General features: G+C 40.6%; 2 protein-coding genes across 2 annotated transcripts in view; one reads left to right on the forward strand and one right to left on the reverse strand.

The window, feature by feature from the left end:
- Window positions 1–10,750, forward strand: part of LOC134204348 (CCR4-NOT transcription complex subunit 6-like) — a 642,731-nt gene extending 631,981 nt beyond the window's left edge. Inside the window, exons 5-7 of the mRNA XM_062679178.1 lie at window positions 8,301–8,407; window positions 8,473–8,678; window positions 8,742–10,750. Coding sequence (XP_062535162.1) covers window positions 8,301–8,407; window positions 8,473–8,678; window positions 8,742–9,522 — 1,094 coding nt within the window. The 3' untranslated portion in view covers window positions 9,523–10,750. The remainder of the gene's footprint in view (window positions 1–8,300; window positions 8,408–8,472; window positions 8,679–8,741) is intronic.
- A 7,892-nt stretch (window positions 10,751–18,642) lies between these two features.
- On the reverse strand, window positions 18,643–19,472 carry LOC134205032 (small ribosomal subunit protein uS3m). The gene is made up of 3 exons (XM_062679901.1): window positions 19,314–19,472; window positions 19,060–19,240; window positions 18,643–18,994 (listed from the first exon to the last, which is right to left on the reverse strand). The coding sequence occupies exons 1-3, from the start codon at window positions 19,338–19,340 to the stop codon at window positions 18,705–18,707; spliced, it is 498 nt and encodes a 165-aa protein (XP_062535885.1). The 5' UTR covers window positions 19,341–19,472; the 3' UTR covers window positions 18,643–18,704.
- Window positions 19,473–19,777: the final 305 nt, after the last annotated feature.

Here is a 19,777-nt window from a genome sequence, read left to right on the forward strand (position 1 = left end):
AAAGCTCCGCCAAACATCGCGTTCTTTTCACAAACCAATATCGCAATCTAAAACTCACATGTATCTGAACATGGATCATTAGGTTCGACAACCAAACATCAAAACTTGTGTAACCGCTCCGCCGATAACAAAAGTTTCGGAACAACCGCGAGTACAAAATAATCTACCAGAAGGCTTACTACTAATTCAAGAGCATGATTCAACAGTTCGTTAAATTCAACAGTTAAATAAATTCAAAATCATTCATATCTGTAATCCGCGCGCGATGCTCAAACTTTTGTAGACTACACTAAGAAAGGTTCAGAAATAAACTACGTCAATAAATTAAAATCCATCATCATCATCGAGGCGAACGTTATAGCTTATTAATGCCTCAATAAATAATAAAAATAAAAAATGGTCCATAAAAATCATCCGTTGTTAAAAACTTCGTCAAGATATGTACATGTGTTAACGGGTAAAAAATTGCCGGGTAGCTGTTCAAAAGGCAGCTTTGACGTGTGAAATACATTGTCTCTTAAACTGTGTTAGCGTGACTGCACGTTTGATGTGTGAAGGCATCGAATTGAAAACATTTATTCCTTTAAAAAACAAAGAGTTTTGTGAAGCGCCATACAGAAAATAGGGTGTTCTCACATTATCCGCGTGTCTAGTATTATAACTATGAATATCACTTCCTCTTTCAATTCGATCACACAAATATCGAGGCAGTAAACCGTTTATTACTTTAAAAATGAACACCATAGTCAAGTACACTATTCTTTGCTTCACTGACAGCCATTGTAAGGCGTCCAACAGGAAAGTTGAGGAAGTGAATCTATCACATTTTAAAATCAAACGCATTATTTTATTTTGTAAGCGCTGCAATCTCGATATTTGTGTTTCGTTAGCCAAGAAAAGGATGGAAGGGCAAAAATCCAGATGAGGAGAGATGATTGATTTATACAAGAGTATTTTGCTACCAATAGTCAAATCGTGTTTTAATCGACAGAGCATTCCATACTTCTTGGCTATTTTCTTGATAACATTGTCAATATGTATGTCAAATTTTAGCTTGTCATCAATAATCACGCCAAGATATTTAATATCGCGGACGCGATCAATTGTCTCATCATCAATTTTAACAGAGACATCCTCATTTACTCGGGTTCACGAAATTACCATGTATTTTGTTTTATTAATATTCAATTTCAATTGCTTGTATTTCAACCATCTACTTAGAGAGTGTAAATCCTCGTTCAAGCGTGAAACGGCATCTGCTAAATTTTTAGCTGCAATGAATATCACGGTGTCATCAGCAAAAGATTTATATCACAAAATCGTAAGACTCGTCGCATGTCATTTATATACATAATGAATAAAATAGGCCCTAATACACTTCCCTGTGGCACTCCTAGCGTGTTCTCCACGGGACTAGAAACAGAATCATTAAAAGCAGTCCTTTGAGATCTGTCAGACAAATAGCTTTCAAACCAATTGTATGCAGATCCCGAAATTCCAAAGCGCTTGATTGTGCTCAACAATAAGGGCCGAGAAATTGTCTCAAAAGCGCGTTTTAGATCCAAGAACACAGCAACAATCGTATCTTTACGCTCTACATTTTCCTTCCATTTAGCTAATACCAAGTTCAATGCGGTTTCACAAGAATGACCTTCTCGATATCCCGATTGTTCCGGTATCAGCAAGTTATTTCTATTCAAATACTCAAGCAGCTGGCCTTTTACTACAAGTTCCAAAATTTTCTCTAATGTGTGCAACATATTGATAGGACGAAACTCTTCGGCTTTAATCGTCCCAGCAACTTTTTGAATCGGAATCACTAGAGATTCCTTCCAAACTTGTGGCACGTGCCCAGTTCGTAAAGATTCATTTATAAGGTCCAGCAAGTTGTGTCCGAATGCAACTTGTTGCGAGATAATCGGTCAAGAAATGCGGGTTTTGCAGCAGTTTAGATTTTTGAAAGCTCTCAAAAACAGCATTGGGGACGGAAAGGCTAAAAAGAGGACGTGGTAGCTCTCTTTGAGAGAGAAAATCGCACGATTTAGCCCGCCAGAATAGACTAACGCAAAATGAACTCCCCCAAGAAATTATGACGTTTGAGCGGGTCGCATAATGAACTTTTTGTTCGAGAAGACGACCCGCTCAAATGTCAAAATCCATCGGGTGAGTGAATTCGATGAACCCCCTCCCCTGCACAAGTCTATGAAGCTGTCATTGTTGCCAACATTATTTCATCATTGTTCAGTTTATTGCGAGAAGATAGAAAAATTCGAACGAGGGTCCGACGGTCGACCGTCGGAAAGTGGTTCCGCAAACGTGTTACATGCCGCTATATAATTTAAATAAGTTTTATGGCACTTTCAAGGAATTTCGGAACGTAGGGTAAAATGCCCAATAGTGGACCCCCTAGTAGCGAAAGTTTGTTTATCCTGGCATAAGGAGTGGAAATTTTCAAAATATTAATTTTGCGTGATATTTAATATCAAGCTTTGCATCTCCTCTTCACGATACATACATAAAACACTCAAATAATCGACGTTATTCGTTGAAATTAACATTTTAAAGTCTGACTGAATTCGCCCTATAGTAGACCCCCTGAGGGTCCATAATAGGAAATTGCTTCCCTATAGTCGACACTTCATTCGATTTTTATGTTCCGTTTCGGGATGTTCTTCTTCCCTATTATGGACCCCCCAAAATATTCCTATAATGGACACTCTCGTGTTTATTTTTTATAGAATTGTAAAAAATCATCTAATTTTACTTTCCATAGCATTTCTAATGCATGTAATCAAATCATAGGACTGTAGGGTGGGTTCTCCCGATGGAATTTCATAGCAAAATGTTTACATTGTGCTGTAATAATGCAAAAATGGCTGGAGGGTCCACTATTGGTTGGGGGTCCACTATTGGGCACTTTACCCTATTTAATCGCTTTTGATAAATTTTAGACTTCTCGAATATTCTTGATTTAAAGGAATATCAACACTTTTCGCACAGTGCATATCATTTGATGTTTCCGACACTCAGTCTTCTTCTTCTTCTTTGCTCCGCAAAATTAGAAGTTTTCTCTGTTCTCGCAATACAATTGCTTGAGAATTTGAAGTAAACGGAGAACAAAAGGGACTGACAACAATGGAGAAGAAAATCATCACTCGTGCACACGGAAGAAAAAAAGTACCCAAAATTGAGTATTTTTAAACTTACTTTTGAGTTATTTTTTCTCTTCTCTTTCATCCACTCTTTCTTTTGTTGTCAAAAACAAAAGAGCCAAACAATCCAACGACGCCACTTCAATACGGGAAGCCAATGTTGAGTTGTATTACCTGAGGTCGAAATTGAGTGAATTAAACTTACATTTGGGTAAATATTTTTTCCGTTGGGTACTTTTTTAACATGGGAGTAAAGGCAAACTACTTTGACCCTACTTACTCAATTTTGGCTTCCCGTACGGATGTTCGAGGTTGGGTGAATTAAACTCACTATTGGGTAGTTTATTTCTTCCGTGCAGAGGATCGGCGAGAGAAAAAGAGCAGCGTCGACCAATCACAGAATGGGGAGATCAAAATAAACAAACACCAGCTGGTTGAAGAATATGAAACATTGGAAAATGTCATAAAAAATGTATTGTACGAAGGTTACAAATATGCAGGATTCGAGTGATGATCGTGGTGCTGATGAAGAAAGGATGTGAAATACAAAAGACATAAGAAAAATAAGACAAATGAGACAAATAAGAAAAATAAGCATAGTAAGACAAGTAATACAAGTAAGACATATAAGACAAATAAGACAAATAATTCAAATAAGACAAATAAGACAAATAAAACAAATAAACCAAATAATTATTTCCTGATACTGATACAAAAGACATAAGACCTCCAGTTATAGATCCAGGAATACTTCTGGATATTCGTCCAGGATTCCTTCGTATATTCCTCCTGGTATTCTTCCAGATATTCCTCCAGGAATTTCTTTGATAAATCCTCCAGATATTCCTTCGAATATTCTTCCACGAACTTCTCCGGATATTCCATCAGAAATTCATCTGGAAATTTCTCCAGAAAGTCTTCACGATATTCTTCCAGGAATTCTTTCAGATATTCCCCCTGGAATTCCTCCCGACGTTCCTTCAGAAATTCCTCCTGATATTCTCCCTGAATTTCCTCCGGATATTCTTCCAGGAATTCCTCCAGATATTTCTCATAGAATTCCTCAGGATATTCCTCCAAATATTTCTCCGGATATTCCTTCTTGAATTCGTCCGGAAATTCGTTCAAGAATTCCTTTGGATATTCCTCCAGTAGTTCCTCCCGATTTTCTCCCAGGAATTCCTTTGGATATTTATCCAGGAATTCTTGCTGGAGGAATATCTGGATGAATCCCTGGAGGAATATCCGGAGGAAAGATATACCTGGAGGAATATCTTTAGGAATATCCGGAAGTATTTCTGGTGGAATATCCGGAAGAATTCCTGGATGAAAATTTGGTCGAATTTCTGGAAAAATATTTGAAGCAACTTCTGAAAGAACATTCGGAGGAATCCCTGGAAAAATATCCGGATAAATGCCTGGAGTAATATCTAGACAAATTTCTTGAGGAATATCAGGCGGAATTTCTGGAGTAACATCCGGGTGTTTTTTTTGTAGAATAACTGGAAGTATTCCTGAAGGAATATCTGGCAGATTTCCAGGAGTAATATCCGGATGGATTTCTGGATGAATATCCGCTCGAATTCCTGGAGGAATACCCGGAGGAACTCTTCGGGGAATATCTGGACGAATTCCTGGAGGAATATCTTCAGGAATATTCGGATGAACATCCAGAGGAAGTCCTGGAGAAATATCCGGAGAAATTCCTGGAGTAAAATATGAACAAACTCCTGGAGGAATATCCGGAGGAGTTCTTGGAGGAATTTTAGAAGGAATATCTGGACGAATTCCTTGAGGAATTTCCGGAGCAATATATGGAGGAATATCCTGAGGAACATACGGAGGAATATCTGGACGAATTTTTTACATTTATTTCCAGACTAAGGACGGAGTGGCCTGTGCAGTACATAAAAGTCTTCTGTGAGATTATTTTCATCGACTTTTTTCGGTGAACATTAATCAAACTAAGCAAATTACCGAAGGTTTCGACCTACAAATATGTTCGGTCATCATCAGCGGACCATACTATAGAGAAAATCTACTCCCATCACTTCTCTGCTTTTGTGATGGGATCTGCAGAGAAGTGATGGGAGTAGATTTTATCTATAGATTAGAAGCGGAGATGATCTCTGTTAAACAACATAAAAGTCTTTTCCATTCAGCTCGGTCCATGGCTGCACTTCGCCAACCACGCAGTCTGCGGAGGGTCCGCAAACCGTCCTCCACTTGATCGATCCTGACCTCGCCTTCTTGTTCCCGTCGGATCGTTGTCGAGAACCATTTTCACCGGATTACTGTCCGACATTCTGGCTACGTGCCCGGCCCACCGCAGTCTTCCGATTTTCTCGGTGTGAACGATGGATGGTTCTCCCAACAGCTGATGCATTGGTTCATGTGGTTCATTCGCCTCCTCCACGTACCGTCCACCACCATAGATTGTACGCAGCACTTTCCTTTCTAAAACTCCAAGTGCGCATTGGTCCTCCACGAGCATCGTTCAGGTCTCGTGTCCGTAGAGCGGTAGTCTAATAAGCGTTTTGTAGATTGTCAGTTTGGTACGGCGGCGAACTCTATTCGATGCGGAGTCGAAAAAACGTACGATTTCCAGCCACTATGCGTCTCCGAATTTCTCTGCTGGTATCATTTTCGGCTGTCACCAGTGAGCCCAAAAACACAATTTCTTCTACCACCTCGATTTCGTCATCACCGACGCAAACTCGCGGTGGGTGGCTTACATTGTCTTCTTTTGAATCTCTTCCTATCATGTACTTCGTCTTCGACGTGTTGATAACTAGTTCGATCCGCTTAGCTTCCCTCTTCAGGTTTCCTCTGCGGGTTTCGAAGGGACTCGAGAATGCCCCTGAAACTCGTACTACGCACATCATCCGATCCATCGTCGCCTTAATCAACCGTATCAGTTTATCCGGAAATCCGTTTTCGTGCATTAGCTGCCATAGCTGGTCCTGATCGATTGTATCATATGCGGCTTTGAAGTTGATGAATAGATGATGTGTGGGAACGTTGTATTCGCGGCATTTCTGCAGTACTTGGCGAATGGCGAATACCTGGTCCGTGGTGGAGCGTTCGCTCATAAATCCCGCCTGGTACTGCCCCACGAACTCTCTTGCAATTGGTATTAGTCGGCGGCATAACATTTGGGAGAGTACCTTGTAGGCGGCGTTCAGCAATGTGATTGCGCGGTAGTTGCTACAATCCAGCTTATCGCCTTTTTTGTAGACGGGACACACGACACCTTCCATCTACTCCTGCGGCAAAACTTCCTTCTCCCAAATCTTGGTAATGACCCAGTGCAGCGCTCTAGCCAGTGCCTCACCACCGTGTTTAAATAGCTCTCCTGGTAGTTGGTCAACCCCAGGGGCTTTGTTGTTCTTCAGCCGGCCAATCTCCTCCTGGATTTCCTGGAGATCCGGAGCCGGTAAAGGAGTGGTAAAATTATGTCCTGCGCGCGTTCTCCCAGGTCCATCACCATACCGCCATTTTCGTCTGCCACATCACCATTCAGGTGTTCTTCGTAGTGCTGCCGCCACCTTTGGATCACCTCACGCTCGTTCGTAAGAAGGTTCCCGTTTATGCCCTTACACATATCAGGCTGTTGCACGTGGCCCTTACGTGAACGGTTTAACTTCTCATAGAACATTCGTGTGTTATTTGCGCGGTACAGTTGCTCCGTCTTTTCACGGTCTCGATCTTCTTGCTGTCGCTTTTTCCTCTGAAAAATCGAGTTTTGTCTGTTCCGCGCCCGTTTATATTGTGCCTGGGACGCCCTCGTGCGGTGTTGCAGCAATCTCGCCCAGGCTGCATTCTTCCCTTCCACTAACTGCTCACATTCGCCGTCATAACAGTCGTTTCTCTGATCCGGGGGCACCGTGCCAAGTGCAGCGGTTGTGGTGCTACCAGTGGCGGATCGAATATCTCTCCAGCCATCTTCAAGAGACGCTGCGCCTAGCTGCTCTTCCGTTGGGAGTGCCACTTTCAGCTGCTGCGCGTATTCTTGGGCTAGTCTACCGTTTTGTAACCGCCCAATGTTTAGCCGCGACGGACGACTCCGACGCGTGTTGTACATCGTCAAGAGTTTGGAGCGCAGCGCAGACATACTGCAACGAAGTAGTGGTCGGATTCAATATTCGCACTGCGGTAAGTGCGTACGTTTGTGATGTCGGAGAGGAATTTACCGTCGGTTAGAACGTGGTCGATTTGGTTTTTCGTTGCTTGATTAGGTGATTTCCATGTGGCCTTGTGGATATTCTTGCTGGGGTAGAAAGTGCTTCGGACTACCTTTCCGCAGAAGGCTGTAAAGTTAATGCATCGTTGGCCGTTGTCGTTCGATACGGTATGCAGACTATCCGGTCCGATGACCGGTCTATACATTTCCTCCCTTCCTACCTGAGTATTCATGTCGCCGATGACGATTTTGACGTCCCGCAGTGGGCATCCATCGTATGTCTGCTCCAGCTGTACATAGAACGCTTCTTTCTCGTCGTCGGGTCTCCCTTCGTGTGGGCAGTGCACGTTGATGATGCGACCTTTTATCCTCGGCTTGCATATCCTTGCGTTGATTGGCTGCCACCCAATTACTCGTTGGGGCATCTTGCCCAGCACTATGATGCCGGTTCTCAACTCGTTGGTCTCAACCTGCAAAGACTAGTGATCCTTTATTCGTCGCCTAGGACGTTGCCGATTGTATTGAGTCGTATTATCATCTATGTCGTTCGTAATGGTTGTTTTGAAAGGTGGCTTATTGGGCCTGCGCAAACCTCCTGTCTCTTCGGAGGGCCGTCGTGTCAGGGCTGTTTAGCGGCCCACCTAACACCAGGACCGGCACAGTCGCTTTGGCGGAGCCTACTTGTGGATACATGCAGCTTTTTATAGAAGTTTAACAGAGCCCACTGTCAAACCCCACCACGTCGTAGGCAGGCACCACGACTCGCAGATGGCCTGGGAAGGACATAGCGCCTGCTGCCCTCAACCTTATCTTAAATGATAAATATCTGGTAAAAATTTACCGTGCCATTAGCAGACTAGTTATTTTGGCGGTGAAAAATACAGAAAAGCATCCCACAAATACTGCAATCCAAAGCTTGTTACATAAAATTTATACAACACATCATTTTCTATCTCTCTTTGCAGGCATATTCACCGTCATGTGCTATAACGTACTATGCGACAAATACGCCACCAGACAGATGTACGGCTACTGTCCAAGTTGGGCTCTTAGTTGGGAGTATCGGAAAAAGGTAAATCTGCTCGTTACATTATCGTTGATTATCAATTAATGCTAACCTATGGACCACTCTTGCAGGCAATTTTGGACGAGATCCGGCATTATTCGGCGGACATCATCAGCCTGCAGGAAGTCGAAACCGATCAGTTCTTTAACTTCTTCAAACCGGAGCTGAAGAACGACGGATACGAAGGGATTTTTTCGCCCAAATCCCGGGCCAAGACCATGTCCGAGTCGGATCGGAAATATGTCGACGGGTGTGCAATCTTCTTCCGATCATCCAAGTACGATTTTGCATTTCTACGTTTATTCTTCGCTCGGGTAATGACATTACTTTCAAATTGCAGGTTCTCACTCATCAAGGAGCACCTAATTGAGTTCAACCAGCTGGCGATGGCGAATGCGGAAGGTTCGGACCACATGCTGAACCGGGTGATGCCGAAGGACAATATCGGTTTGGCGGCCCTGCTTAAAGTGAAGGAAAGCGCATGGGAGGGCGTATCGCCAGAGCAGATTGCCTCTTCGCAGCCGATTCTGGTCTGTACGGCGCACATCCACTGGGATCCGGAGTTTTGCGATGTCAAGCTCATCCAGACGATGATGCTCAGCAACGAGCTGAAAACGATATTGGACGAGGTTGGCCACAGCTTCCGGCCAGGGCACAAGTTTGACGTGAACAACGTGCAGCTGGTGCTGTGCGGAGACTTCAACTCGCTGCCTGATTCCGGTGTGATCGAGTTCCTCGGTGCCGGGCGTGTATCAATGGACCATCAAGATTTCAAGGAGCTGGGATATAAGTCCTGCCTACAGCGTATATCAAATTGTGATACACCGAATGAATTTACTCATTCCTTTAAGCTAGCATCGGCGTACAGTGAAGATATAATGCCATATACAAATTATACATTCGATTTTAAAGGTATTATCGATTATGTATTTTACTCGAAGCAAGGTATGATCCCGCTTGGTCTGCTCGGTCCCATTTCCGCCGACTGGCTGCGGGAAAACAAAGTGGTCGGCTGTCCCCATCCACATATACCGTCGGACCACTTCCCACTGCTGGTGGAGCTTGAGCTTATCCACATGAGCAGTACTCAGCCCCCCAACGGACTCATTGGCCGGAGGTAGCAATAAAACTCACGCTCACTTAGCGCCCACAAAACAGCAACACGAGCAACCACAACAAACAAACAACAACAATAAGAATCATCATCACTCAACAACAGCAACTAGCAGACGTAATAGTTGTAGTAGTAATATTAGTCCTAGAATCAGATGCAACAAAACCAACAAATCTACCCATAGTACCGCCGGTAACTCAATCGATTCCGTAAGCGCTCGTACGCCACGGCGGGAGGCCCTGGGCCTTGCACTCGAGCTAGGAAGTACCACCTCTCCTAATACCACCACAACCACCATCACCAACGATTTGACCTTGACGACAACAATGATTACGACGGCAGTGACCTCTATCAACAACCGAAACAACCAGGGCAGTAGAGCAACAGATCATGGCAAGCAACATCCGCAGTCCACCCACTCCCACCATCGTTTTCGCAAAGGCAAGAACGCTGCTTCGGCCAACCATGTTAGGAAAAATCACCCCAAAGCCAAAACCCACCCAATCAAACCAAATAAGATAAACTAAACACAAAAGACAGAGAGATTTGAATCTCAGCTAAAGAAACAATCGATGAACGAAAATTTTAAAATAACAAAGGGCGATGAAGAAGCGTAATTTGTCGGTTTGGAGTTGCGGAAAAAATGAATCAGTTTGATGATGTTTTAAGAAATTTGCAAATTTTCCAAAGTATCATCACTCTCCTTCCATATTCGCATGTTCAACTCGTCAATTGTTTATAGGAATCCAAAAGTGCAACCAATAAATCGGTACTAGACCGCTCAGATTGTATAGTAGTAGATCATTGTGTAGTAGATTTTTTTTTCTGTTTGTGTCCTCCTCCGCAGCGCATGAAGTCGTTTTTGTGATATTTATTTTTTACTTAGTTCTTTTTACTCACGCTGTAAAGAAATTATGAATCCAAACCTCACAACAAAATTGCTACCAAACACAGATGTAAAAAATAAAACGTTCGCATTCATCGATTTACCCACCCCGAAGAGATTCTGGCGAACCGGACTAGCCGGGAGACTTGAAGAACAATAGCACAAAACTCCAGCCAGCGCGCTTTGATCTAGTACTTCACGCTCACGACCGGTGTATCCATCAGAGAGATGTGTGGTTAGTGTCATCATTAACATTGAGATTCACCATTTAAAAAAATATCGGAAAGACGAAGAAAGGAAGGAAAATATGAGAAAGGAATGATGTAATGAAAAAAGCACTTTATTTCTCGTTGCTTGTTTGTTTTAAAAGACGGAGAAAAGAAATCACTTATCATATAGTATTAATTTTAATCGATAGTCATGAAATTGTTAATACATAACCGATGAAATCGGAAAGCAGAAGAAGCTGTTAGTGTCGGTCCGTCTTAGTTATCGTACCTTTTCCCACTACTGTAGGAATGGGCATTGAATTGCCTCTCTCTGGAAGTAAGTTCTAGTTTGTAAGATATGAAACTTTTTGTCTAGTAAATTTAATGAATGATCAGTAACACAAATATATACCCATTGGAAAAACGGATGTGTGAGAGCTGTTGGACTTAACTTAAGGATCCACTCACATATGTATTTCTGACATTTGATGATGAGCAGTTTTATCAAATTACGATAAATTGCATCAAATCGTATGTTGCATTTGTTTTCCTCGTGGTGCTTTTTGTATGGAAGATTGATAATTAATGTACGTGTCATAAGACAAGTTAGTCTTTCTTTTATTGACTAAATACACCACGTGTTGATTATAGGGTATGATGGAGCAAGATGGGTCGCCTAAGGCGAACCCTGAATGCCTCAAAGGGGCAAACCACGTAGACTCTTGAGGGGGTGGGGGAAGGTTTTTTCGAAAAAGTCTACGATAGTCTACGAAGGGGGACGGGGGGTATACCAAAACTCTACGTAGACTTTTTGATTTTATGTTTTTTAAAAGCGATTTATACAGCAGCTTCGTGCGACACTTGTTTGATTTTTTAGGATGTTGCGGTTTTTTTGCAAGACTTTACCGAAATAATCTTTTGTATTTCTCTTTGAAAATTTAATGAATTTCACTAAAGTAAAAGTCTGAGCTACGGCTTAAAACTATCATGGATTTCACCAGGAAATTTTTCTGTGTTGAGCAGGAAAATTCTTAAAAGAATTCTATAAAAACTTTCGATTTTTTCAAAATCTTCACTTGGTTTTTACTGCAGATTCTTCTAGAATTTCGTTTGATTCTCGGCGGGAACTTCTTTGCAAACTATGGAAATTATGTCGTACTTCAACTTTTTTTGAATTTACAAAGGAAGCATTTTGGAATATCTAAGAAAAAGTCTTTGGAATGAGCAAAAGATATTCTTTGGAACTTGTAAAGGGAATTCTCCAAAATTTCCGCGAGGAACCCTTCAGAATATTCATTGGAGATTTTCTAGGAAATCCCCAAAATTTTTTGCTTGATTTCGGAATTTCTTCGGAATTTTCGCGAGGATTTCTTTGCAAATATAAGCAAAATTATATGAAATGCCCGTGGAAAATTCTCCTTCGTAAATTTCTTCTAATGCAGTTCTAATGAAAATTCTTTGGAATTATCGATGGAAAATTTTCGGAATTTCTAAATAAATTGTTGAAAACTTCCACGAGAAATTATTTGAATTTCCCACCAAAAACAGTTTGAATTTCCACAAAAGAAAATATTTGCAATTTTTGTAAAAAAGCCTATCTAATTTTCATGAAAATTTATTCGATTTTTTTACGAGAAGTTCACAAAAAGTTCAACTAAAAATTCTCCATAATTGCCACCGGAAATTATTCAGAAAATTTCAAGGTTATCAATTGGGAAATTTTTCAAAATTTTCACACAACACTTATCGGAATGTAGACTTGACATTCTCGAAATTTCAACTCGGAATTTTTCTTAATTCTGAAAATTCACGATATTCACAATTATGAACCGGCGTTGAGAATTATAGGTCAGATGCGTGACGGATTTTATCAGTGGCGCGCCGATGCAAAAATGTCGGCGATGGTGGTGCTCACCTCTAGGAGGAATTGAATTCAACAGTAATTAAATTAATTGGCTTTGATATTTGATTTCAGGTGTTATGAACAGAGGATTAAACTTGATTTCGTTTCATTTTAATTTTTGTATTGTTGGATTTTGTTAAGTTTGAAATTCGAATTATGTTGTAATGTTTACATAAAACCCAGATTAATCCACCTAGCGGTGATGGTGCCTTTCTCGTTCGTTCAAAAGGTTTGGAAAAATCTCAAATAACACCAATACGTGATGATAGGGAAATGCTAATATCATCTTCCAAACTTAGACGTACATGTTCATGATAGAATTAGAGGCGAAAGTATAGAATTGATAGTTCCGTTAGGATACGGCAGGCATGAAGAATGTTTTTATAGAAGTCGATTTGAAAGCGAGCGGAGGGCAATATTTGTGATGGTGCATAGCTTCCACACTGATATTCTTCCCTGCCAAGCTCTTCATACGGGAGCGAAGGAAGGTCAGTGAGATATGTCAGCCTTCCACCAATATTGCCCTCCGCTCGCTTTCAAATCGACTTCTATAAAAACATGCTTCATGCCTGCCGTATCCTAACGTAACTAGAAATACTAGAATAAGAGATCTGCAAAGACGCCATCTTGTTTCCAATCAAACCGTCAAAAGAGGTTCCAAATCGACTTGTTTACTTTTTTCACCCATAAGAGTCAAGCTAAAAGTTCAAGTGATGCCAGTATTATTTCCACGATATCACACCTTTTCATACGTTGCCATTTCGACAGTTTTTCACTCCGCCGGTCTCTGGTTATATGGTTGCTAAACGGAACTATCAATTCTATACTTTCGCCTCTAGTTCTATCATGAACATGTACGTCTAAGTTTGGAAGATGATATTAGCATTTCCATATCATTGTAAATCGTTTAACTTCACGTAGAAGTAACACACATAAAATCATTAATTTAGTGGACAATATGCGGATTGGTCTTATTTTTCATATTTATTTATAGGGTTAAGGCAGGTATTTTCGTCTTTTCGTCGTAGTCTCGAAAACCAATAAAAGAGAAACTTTTTTGACAAACTCATCCGTATCAAATCGTAAACTCAGGAGATACGTTCTGCTATATTGGAGCTCTAGCAAAAAGGCCTTCCTTTCGATGATTTTAGCCACCAAGACGATGGACGGAAATACCTGCCGTGTCCCTATGCATAAAAAAAAATTCTCGACAAACGCAATTTGTTGCAAACAAATCGGATGAGCATAAGAGCAAAAATTGGCATTTTATTTTGTAGTTTTAAAATTAGTATTTTCGCCATAACTTTTGACCCAATTGTTCGATCCGGCCAAGTTTCTATAGGGAACAATGAGACAAGATTCTGCGTCGAATGCAATCTGTTGCGAGCGATCTGAGAAGCACACATATTGCACATCAATCACAGTAACTTATATATGACCGGATTCAGTCACAATGGTTACTGCAACCAGATGTGTTGAACTTGTGTTGCTTGGGGAATAGATGAAGTCTAAGTGCTAAAAAAGTGAGCTAGACTTGTTTGAACTCTTTTTCACAATAAATAGTAATTTGACCATAACATCTAAACCCATAGCCCGATCTGGCCAATTTTCAATAAGAAAATATGAGATATTCTGCGTCGAATGCAATTAAATGCGAGCAAATTGGTTGAGGAAAATTGCCTGAAAAATGAGTGACATTTTTTTAGCGATTTTTCCATAAAAAAAGTGGTATAATTTTCGATCCCATAGTCCGATATGGCCAATTTTCAATAGGAAACAACGGGACAGGGTTCTACGTCAAATACAACAATATGTGCCCGAAAAATGAGTGACATTTTTTACGCGATTTTTCGTATGAATTTGTATTTTGGCCATAACTTTCGATCCCATAGTTCGATCTGGCCAATTTCAAATAGGAAATTATGGGACAGGATTCTGCGTCGAATGCAACTTGTTGCGAGCAAATCGGTTGAAGATAAGTGCCCGAAAAATGAGTGACATTTTTTATGCGATTTTTTTGTATGAATTTGTATTTTGGCCATAACTTTTGATCCCATAGTCTGATCTGGCCAATTTCAAATAGGAAACAATGGGACAGGATTCTGCGTCGAATGCAATTTGTTGCAAGCAAATCGGTTGAGGATAAGTGCCCGAAAAATGAGTGACATTTTTACGCGATTTTTTTGTATGAATTTGTATTTTGGCCATAACTTTTGATCCCATAGTCTGATCTAACCAATTTCAAATAGGAAACAATGGGACAGGATTCTGCGTCGAATGCAACTTGTTGCGAGCAAATCGGTTGAGGATAAGTGCCCGAAAAATGAGTGACATTTTTTACGCGATTTTTTTTAATGAATTTGTATTTTGGCCATAACTTTTGATCCCATAGTCCGATCTGGCCAATTTCAAATAGGAAACAATGGGACAGTATTCTGCGTCGAATGCAACTTGCTGCGAGCAAACGGTTGAAATCGGTGCCCGAAAAATGAGTGACATTTTTTACGCGATTTTTTCGTATGAATTTGTATTTTGGCCATAACTTTCGATCCCATAGTTCGATCTGGCCAATTTCAAATAGGAAATTATGGGACAGGATTCTGCGTCGAATGCAACTTGTTGCGAGCAAATCGGTTGAAGATAAGTGCCCGAAAAATGAGTGACATTTTTTATGCGATTTTTTTGTATGAATTTGTATTTTGGCCATAACTTTTGATCCCATAGTCTGATCTGGCCAATTTCAAATAGGAAACAATGGGACAGGAATCTGCGTCGAATGCAATTTGTTGCAAGCAAATCGGTTGAGGATAAGTGCCCGAAAAATGAGTGACATTTTTTACGCGATTTTTTTGTATGAATTTGTATTTTGGCCATAACTTTTGATCCCATAGTCTGATCTAACCAATTTCAAATAGGAAACAATGGGACAGGATTCTGCGTCGAATGCAACTTGTTGCGAGCAAATCGGTTGAGGATAAGTGCCCGAAAAATGAGTGACATTTTTTATGCGATTTTTTTTAATGAATTTGTATTTTGGCCATAACTTTTGATCCCATAGTCCGATCTGGCCAATTTCAAATAGGAAACAATGGGACAGTATTCTGCGTCGAATGCAACTTGCTGCGAGCAAATCGGTTGAAATCGGTGCCCGAAAAATGAGTGACATTTTTTACGCGATTTTTTCGTATGAATTTGTATTTTGGCCATAACTTTTGATCCCATAGTCCGATCTGGCCAATTTCAAATAGGAAACAATGGGACAGGATTCTGCGTCGAATGCAACTTGTTGCGAGCAAATCGGTTGAGGATAAGTGCCCGAAAAATGAGTGACATTTTTGAGTAGTTTTGCGCACACACACACACACATACACACACACACACACACACACACACACACACAGACATCACCTCAATTCGTCGAACTGAGTCGATTGGTATATAACACTATGGGTCTCCGGGCCTTCTATAAAAAGTTTGTTTTTGGAGCGATCATATAGCCTTTACCGTATACTTAGTATACGAGAAAGGCAAAAATAGAATTGAATAGCTGAATTGTTTAAAACGGGGTTGATTTCCATATATTTCCAATCACATATGATGTTCTGTAAAATTTGGTTAAGTCTACGTAGACATCATTGGGGGAGGGAGCGGTTTTGAAAAAGTCTACGAAAGTCTACTAGGGGGGACGGGGGGGTTCGAAAAAGTGAAATTTCGGTCTACGTGGTTTGTGGACAGCCCCAAAACAGAAACATTTTAATTCAACTTTTCAACGTGAATCTATAAAAATAGCTCATAATATGTAAGCCTGGGATATGAAATAACAAAAAATTCACTTTTCATTTCTTTTTGAATCATTAAAGTACACTCTGAAAAATCTTCACGTCATATTTACCTGAAAACGAATGTGGTTCTCATCCACCATACTTTCCTCGTAAGAGTGACCTGAATGACAAGTAACCTGAACAAATTTTAGTTTCCTTGAGTTACGTGATTTATCCGGTGACTCTGACTGGATCTTCTAGTACTAATGACGTGAAGCTTGAAAGTAGTTACGTATTTGATCAGGTGAACCTGACGTGATTTGTACGTACTGGCTACGTGAAATTTTAGTGAAAGCTACAAGACAGCAGGAAACCACTACATGTTTTGAAATGCATTGCAATATAGTGATTTTGGAACGAATACAAAAATGAACAGGGACTGCCCATAAAAGGGAATCTTTTTCGCGTTGTTGATACATTGAAATGCAGTCATTTGGTCATTGCGCTTTGGAGTTACCGCAGAAACACTTTTGAAGAAAAAAAAGTTATCGGCGGATGTTGAATGGAAATTATCAGATTTGTTGAGAAATGATGTCAATGAAAATCGCTGAGAATTTTAAAACCAGTTTCTTGCTCGAAAATTGCTAATATTGCCGCTGTTAATTAACCAAAAAGTAGTGGAACAAAGACTACAAATTTTATACAAACGCGATCGGAAAACTGTAGCTCTAGACTTCCATGCAGCTTTCTTTTCTTCCACATCATTTATCGAATCTAATAAATTTTAACCAACTTCCGTTGTTTTTTTTCCAAGGAGGAATATTGCAAGCACGGAAAATATCCACCAAGATGCACCTGAAATATCACTTACCTCCGTGAAGCCTAGCATTATGTTTAGGTTATGTATCTGTCATTCTTGTTTACAATGCAGGTCTTACGCAAATGAAGAAGCTGCAATCACACTAACACAATCTCACTTAAATTGTTTACGTGGGTATACAGTCATATTCGCCAAGATTTTTAGTAAAAGTTACGTGAATTTCAGGTGAGCATTACTAACGTCACGTAACAATCGTCGTTTGTTCAAGACAGACGAGTTACGTGATTTTCACGTAAATATGACGTGATGATTTTTAGAGTGTAGAAGTCTATTTTTCTGTCAATCAAAAAATACCGGGGTAAGATAGGTTAAACAGCAGGGCAAGATGGGTCACCTTCAAATTCTGCAAATTATTGTTCTTATTCACAATATAGATAGATAGGTTTATTGTCAATGATTTTATTGAATAAAAAAAGAATTTTAAGCTTCTTTTGAAGAAATGACTCTACATTTAAAAATGTCTGCAATTTCTTATGAAAACAAGCCGTCTATGTTTTGCTTTCTTAAAGACAAAATTTATACATTTTTAATTAACAACGGCACTGACCCATCTTGTCCCGTCTAACACTATTTTCAAAAATAACATCAAGTAGCTTGTTTTCTGATATTAGACCGATTCAATCACAGTAGGCTCTCAAAATTTGAGTAGTTCCACTTTTTTTTAGTTAGTAAAATTTCTGTGGAAAAAAAAAGAGGACAATTAAAAACTACTCACCGGAGATTAAAATCAAAATGAGCGTGAAGGAAATTAAAAACTGTACTGTTGTCACTGCTGTCCAATGAACAGCTTGAAGTTACTCAAAGCTTCCTCCATCCTGCTTATGGCCAGCTACTAACTGCACCATGTCGTGGCCGAGCGAATGCCGTAGTAGTGGTAGTAGCAGATTGTAATGAAATTAAAATTGAAATTTTCGGCGAAAAGCATGAGTTATTTGAATCCAAATGAAACTGTTGATCAAAGCAATCGGTTTCTGAATGCATATGCGGCCATCATTATCTAAATGTGAGCTCGATTGACAGAACGGGATAAACAAAAAAAGACAATTCTGATACGAATTGCTGATATACTTTGCCTATGAATCACGAGTCACATGTTCTTGCTTGTGAGTACACAGTCCACGATAATTCAGATATTCGAAGGATGTTTAAGGCAATCGCTCGGCCATGACACAATTGTTAAGAAAGGGGGTATCTAAACCTAATCAAAATCTGTCCACTTGGTATACGGACAGCCCCTTGAATCCACTAAATAAAAAGAATACCTAAATACAGTGCAGTCTACACAGTCGTGCAACAAAGCGAAATCCAATGGGAGAGGAACAGATTTGGACGTTCGTTCGAATCTCAGCGGTGACATTGCGCACCTCAACTCGAAACCTGAGATCTCGAAACGAGCAAACCATGCAAACTATCATACGAAAAAGCTGTCGCAAGGAGATGCGTAATGAGGCCCCAGGTTCGGAAGCGGAAATAATGCTACGATTCGAATCGATACAAATTAACATTTATTGCATTAAGGAACACTACCCCTCATTCCCACCACGCTGCGCCTAGATATACTTAAACACAACATCCTTCCGATCGTCGGTGGTTTGCAGTTCCAGCGTGACCGGACACTGCAGCCAGTAGGCCAGCAGTTCCTCGCAGTACCCAATCAGGAAGTACATCTTGCGAGGGGTGATTCCGCGCCGGAGAATGGCCGCTATCCGGACGTGGTTGTGCTGCCGTTTGATGATCACCTCGGACAGCACTAGACCGTGCCAGGTGCCGTTCATGAAGCGGCGGACAAATTCATCTTCCAGCATGGTTTGCGACGGGCGAAGCTCACCTTCCAGATTGGCTGTAAATCGAAACCGTATTTTAATGGCACTGTCCATTAGTAGCGGAAGCAAAACACAAACTTACAGGTATTCCACGAGTTCCATGCCTTCCGATGGGCAATGTAATGTGGAGGATTGGCCATTTCATAGGTAAGTGGGCGGTCCCCTTTCGGGGTAATTTTATATCGGCCGGATTGTACTTTGGCGCAAGCAGCTGTTGTATGAAGCGAACGGCGCACCGCTAGCGTTGCCATTGAAAATGGATTCTGTAACAGTAATAAGTTAATTAAGTTGTTCGTTTTACATTGAATAAATTTTATTTTATTTTATAAAATTTACCAAACGAATGTTTTGTAATAGGCTCATGTTGTTCCCCAGATGGTGCACCAATTTTATTCCGCTGATGTTGAACTGTCAGATTATCGTACTTTTTGTTTTGTTCACCCATCTTTCGTCGCTTTCAGTTCTTTTTTGCGTTCGTTCGTAGAGCTGTGCGATTTGACCCCTGTGACTTATATTTTCAACATGTTCCCCATAGAAAATTGACCCGACTGAATCGGGTGCGAATCGACCGATTGTTGCACCGTCGCTTATGGGAATTTAACACAGGCATTGGCCGATTAACAACTATATTTAGTCGGTACTCCCGATTTTTACCGATCAAATCGGTTAATTCGTCATTCGTTTACATTAATGTGCACGAAATTTCACTATTAAACAAGCTATTTCGTCGGGATGATATTAAATAGGGTGATTAATTGACCCACGCCTGTGTTAAAATCTCATAAGCGTAGGTTGCAACA

This window comes from Armigeres subalbatus, chromosome 1, assembly GCF_024139115.2.
Source record: "Armigeres subalbatus isolate Guangzhou_Male chromosome 1, GZ_Asu_2, whole genome shotgun sequence".
NCBI classification, from domain to species: Eukaryota; Metazoa; Arthropoda; class Insecta; order Diptera; family Culicidae; genus Armigeres; species Armigeres subalbatus.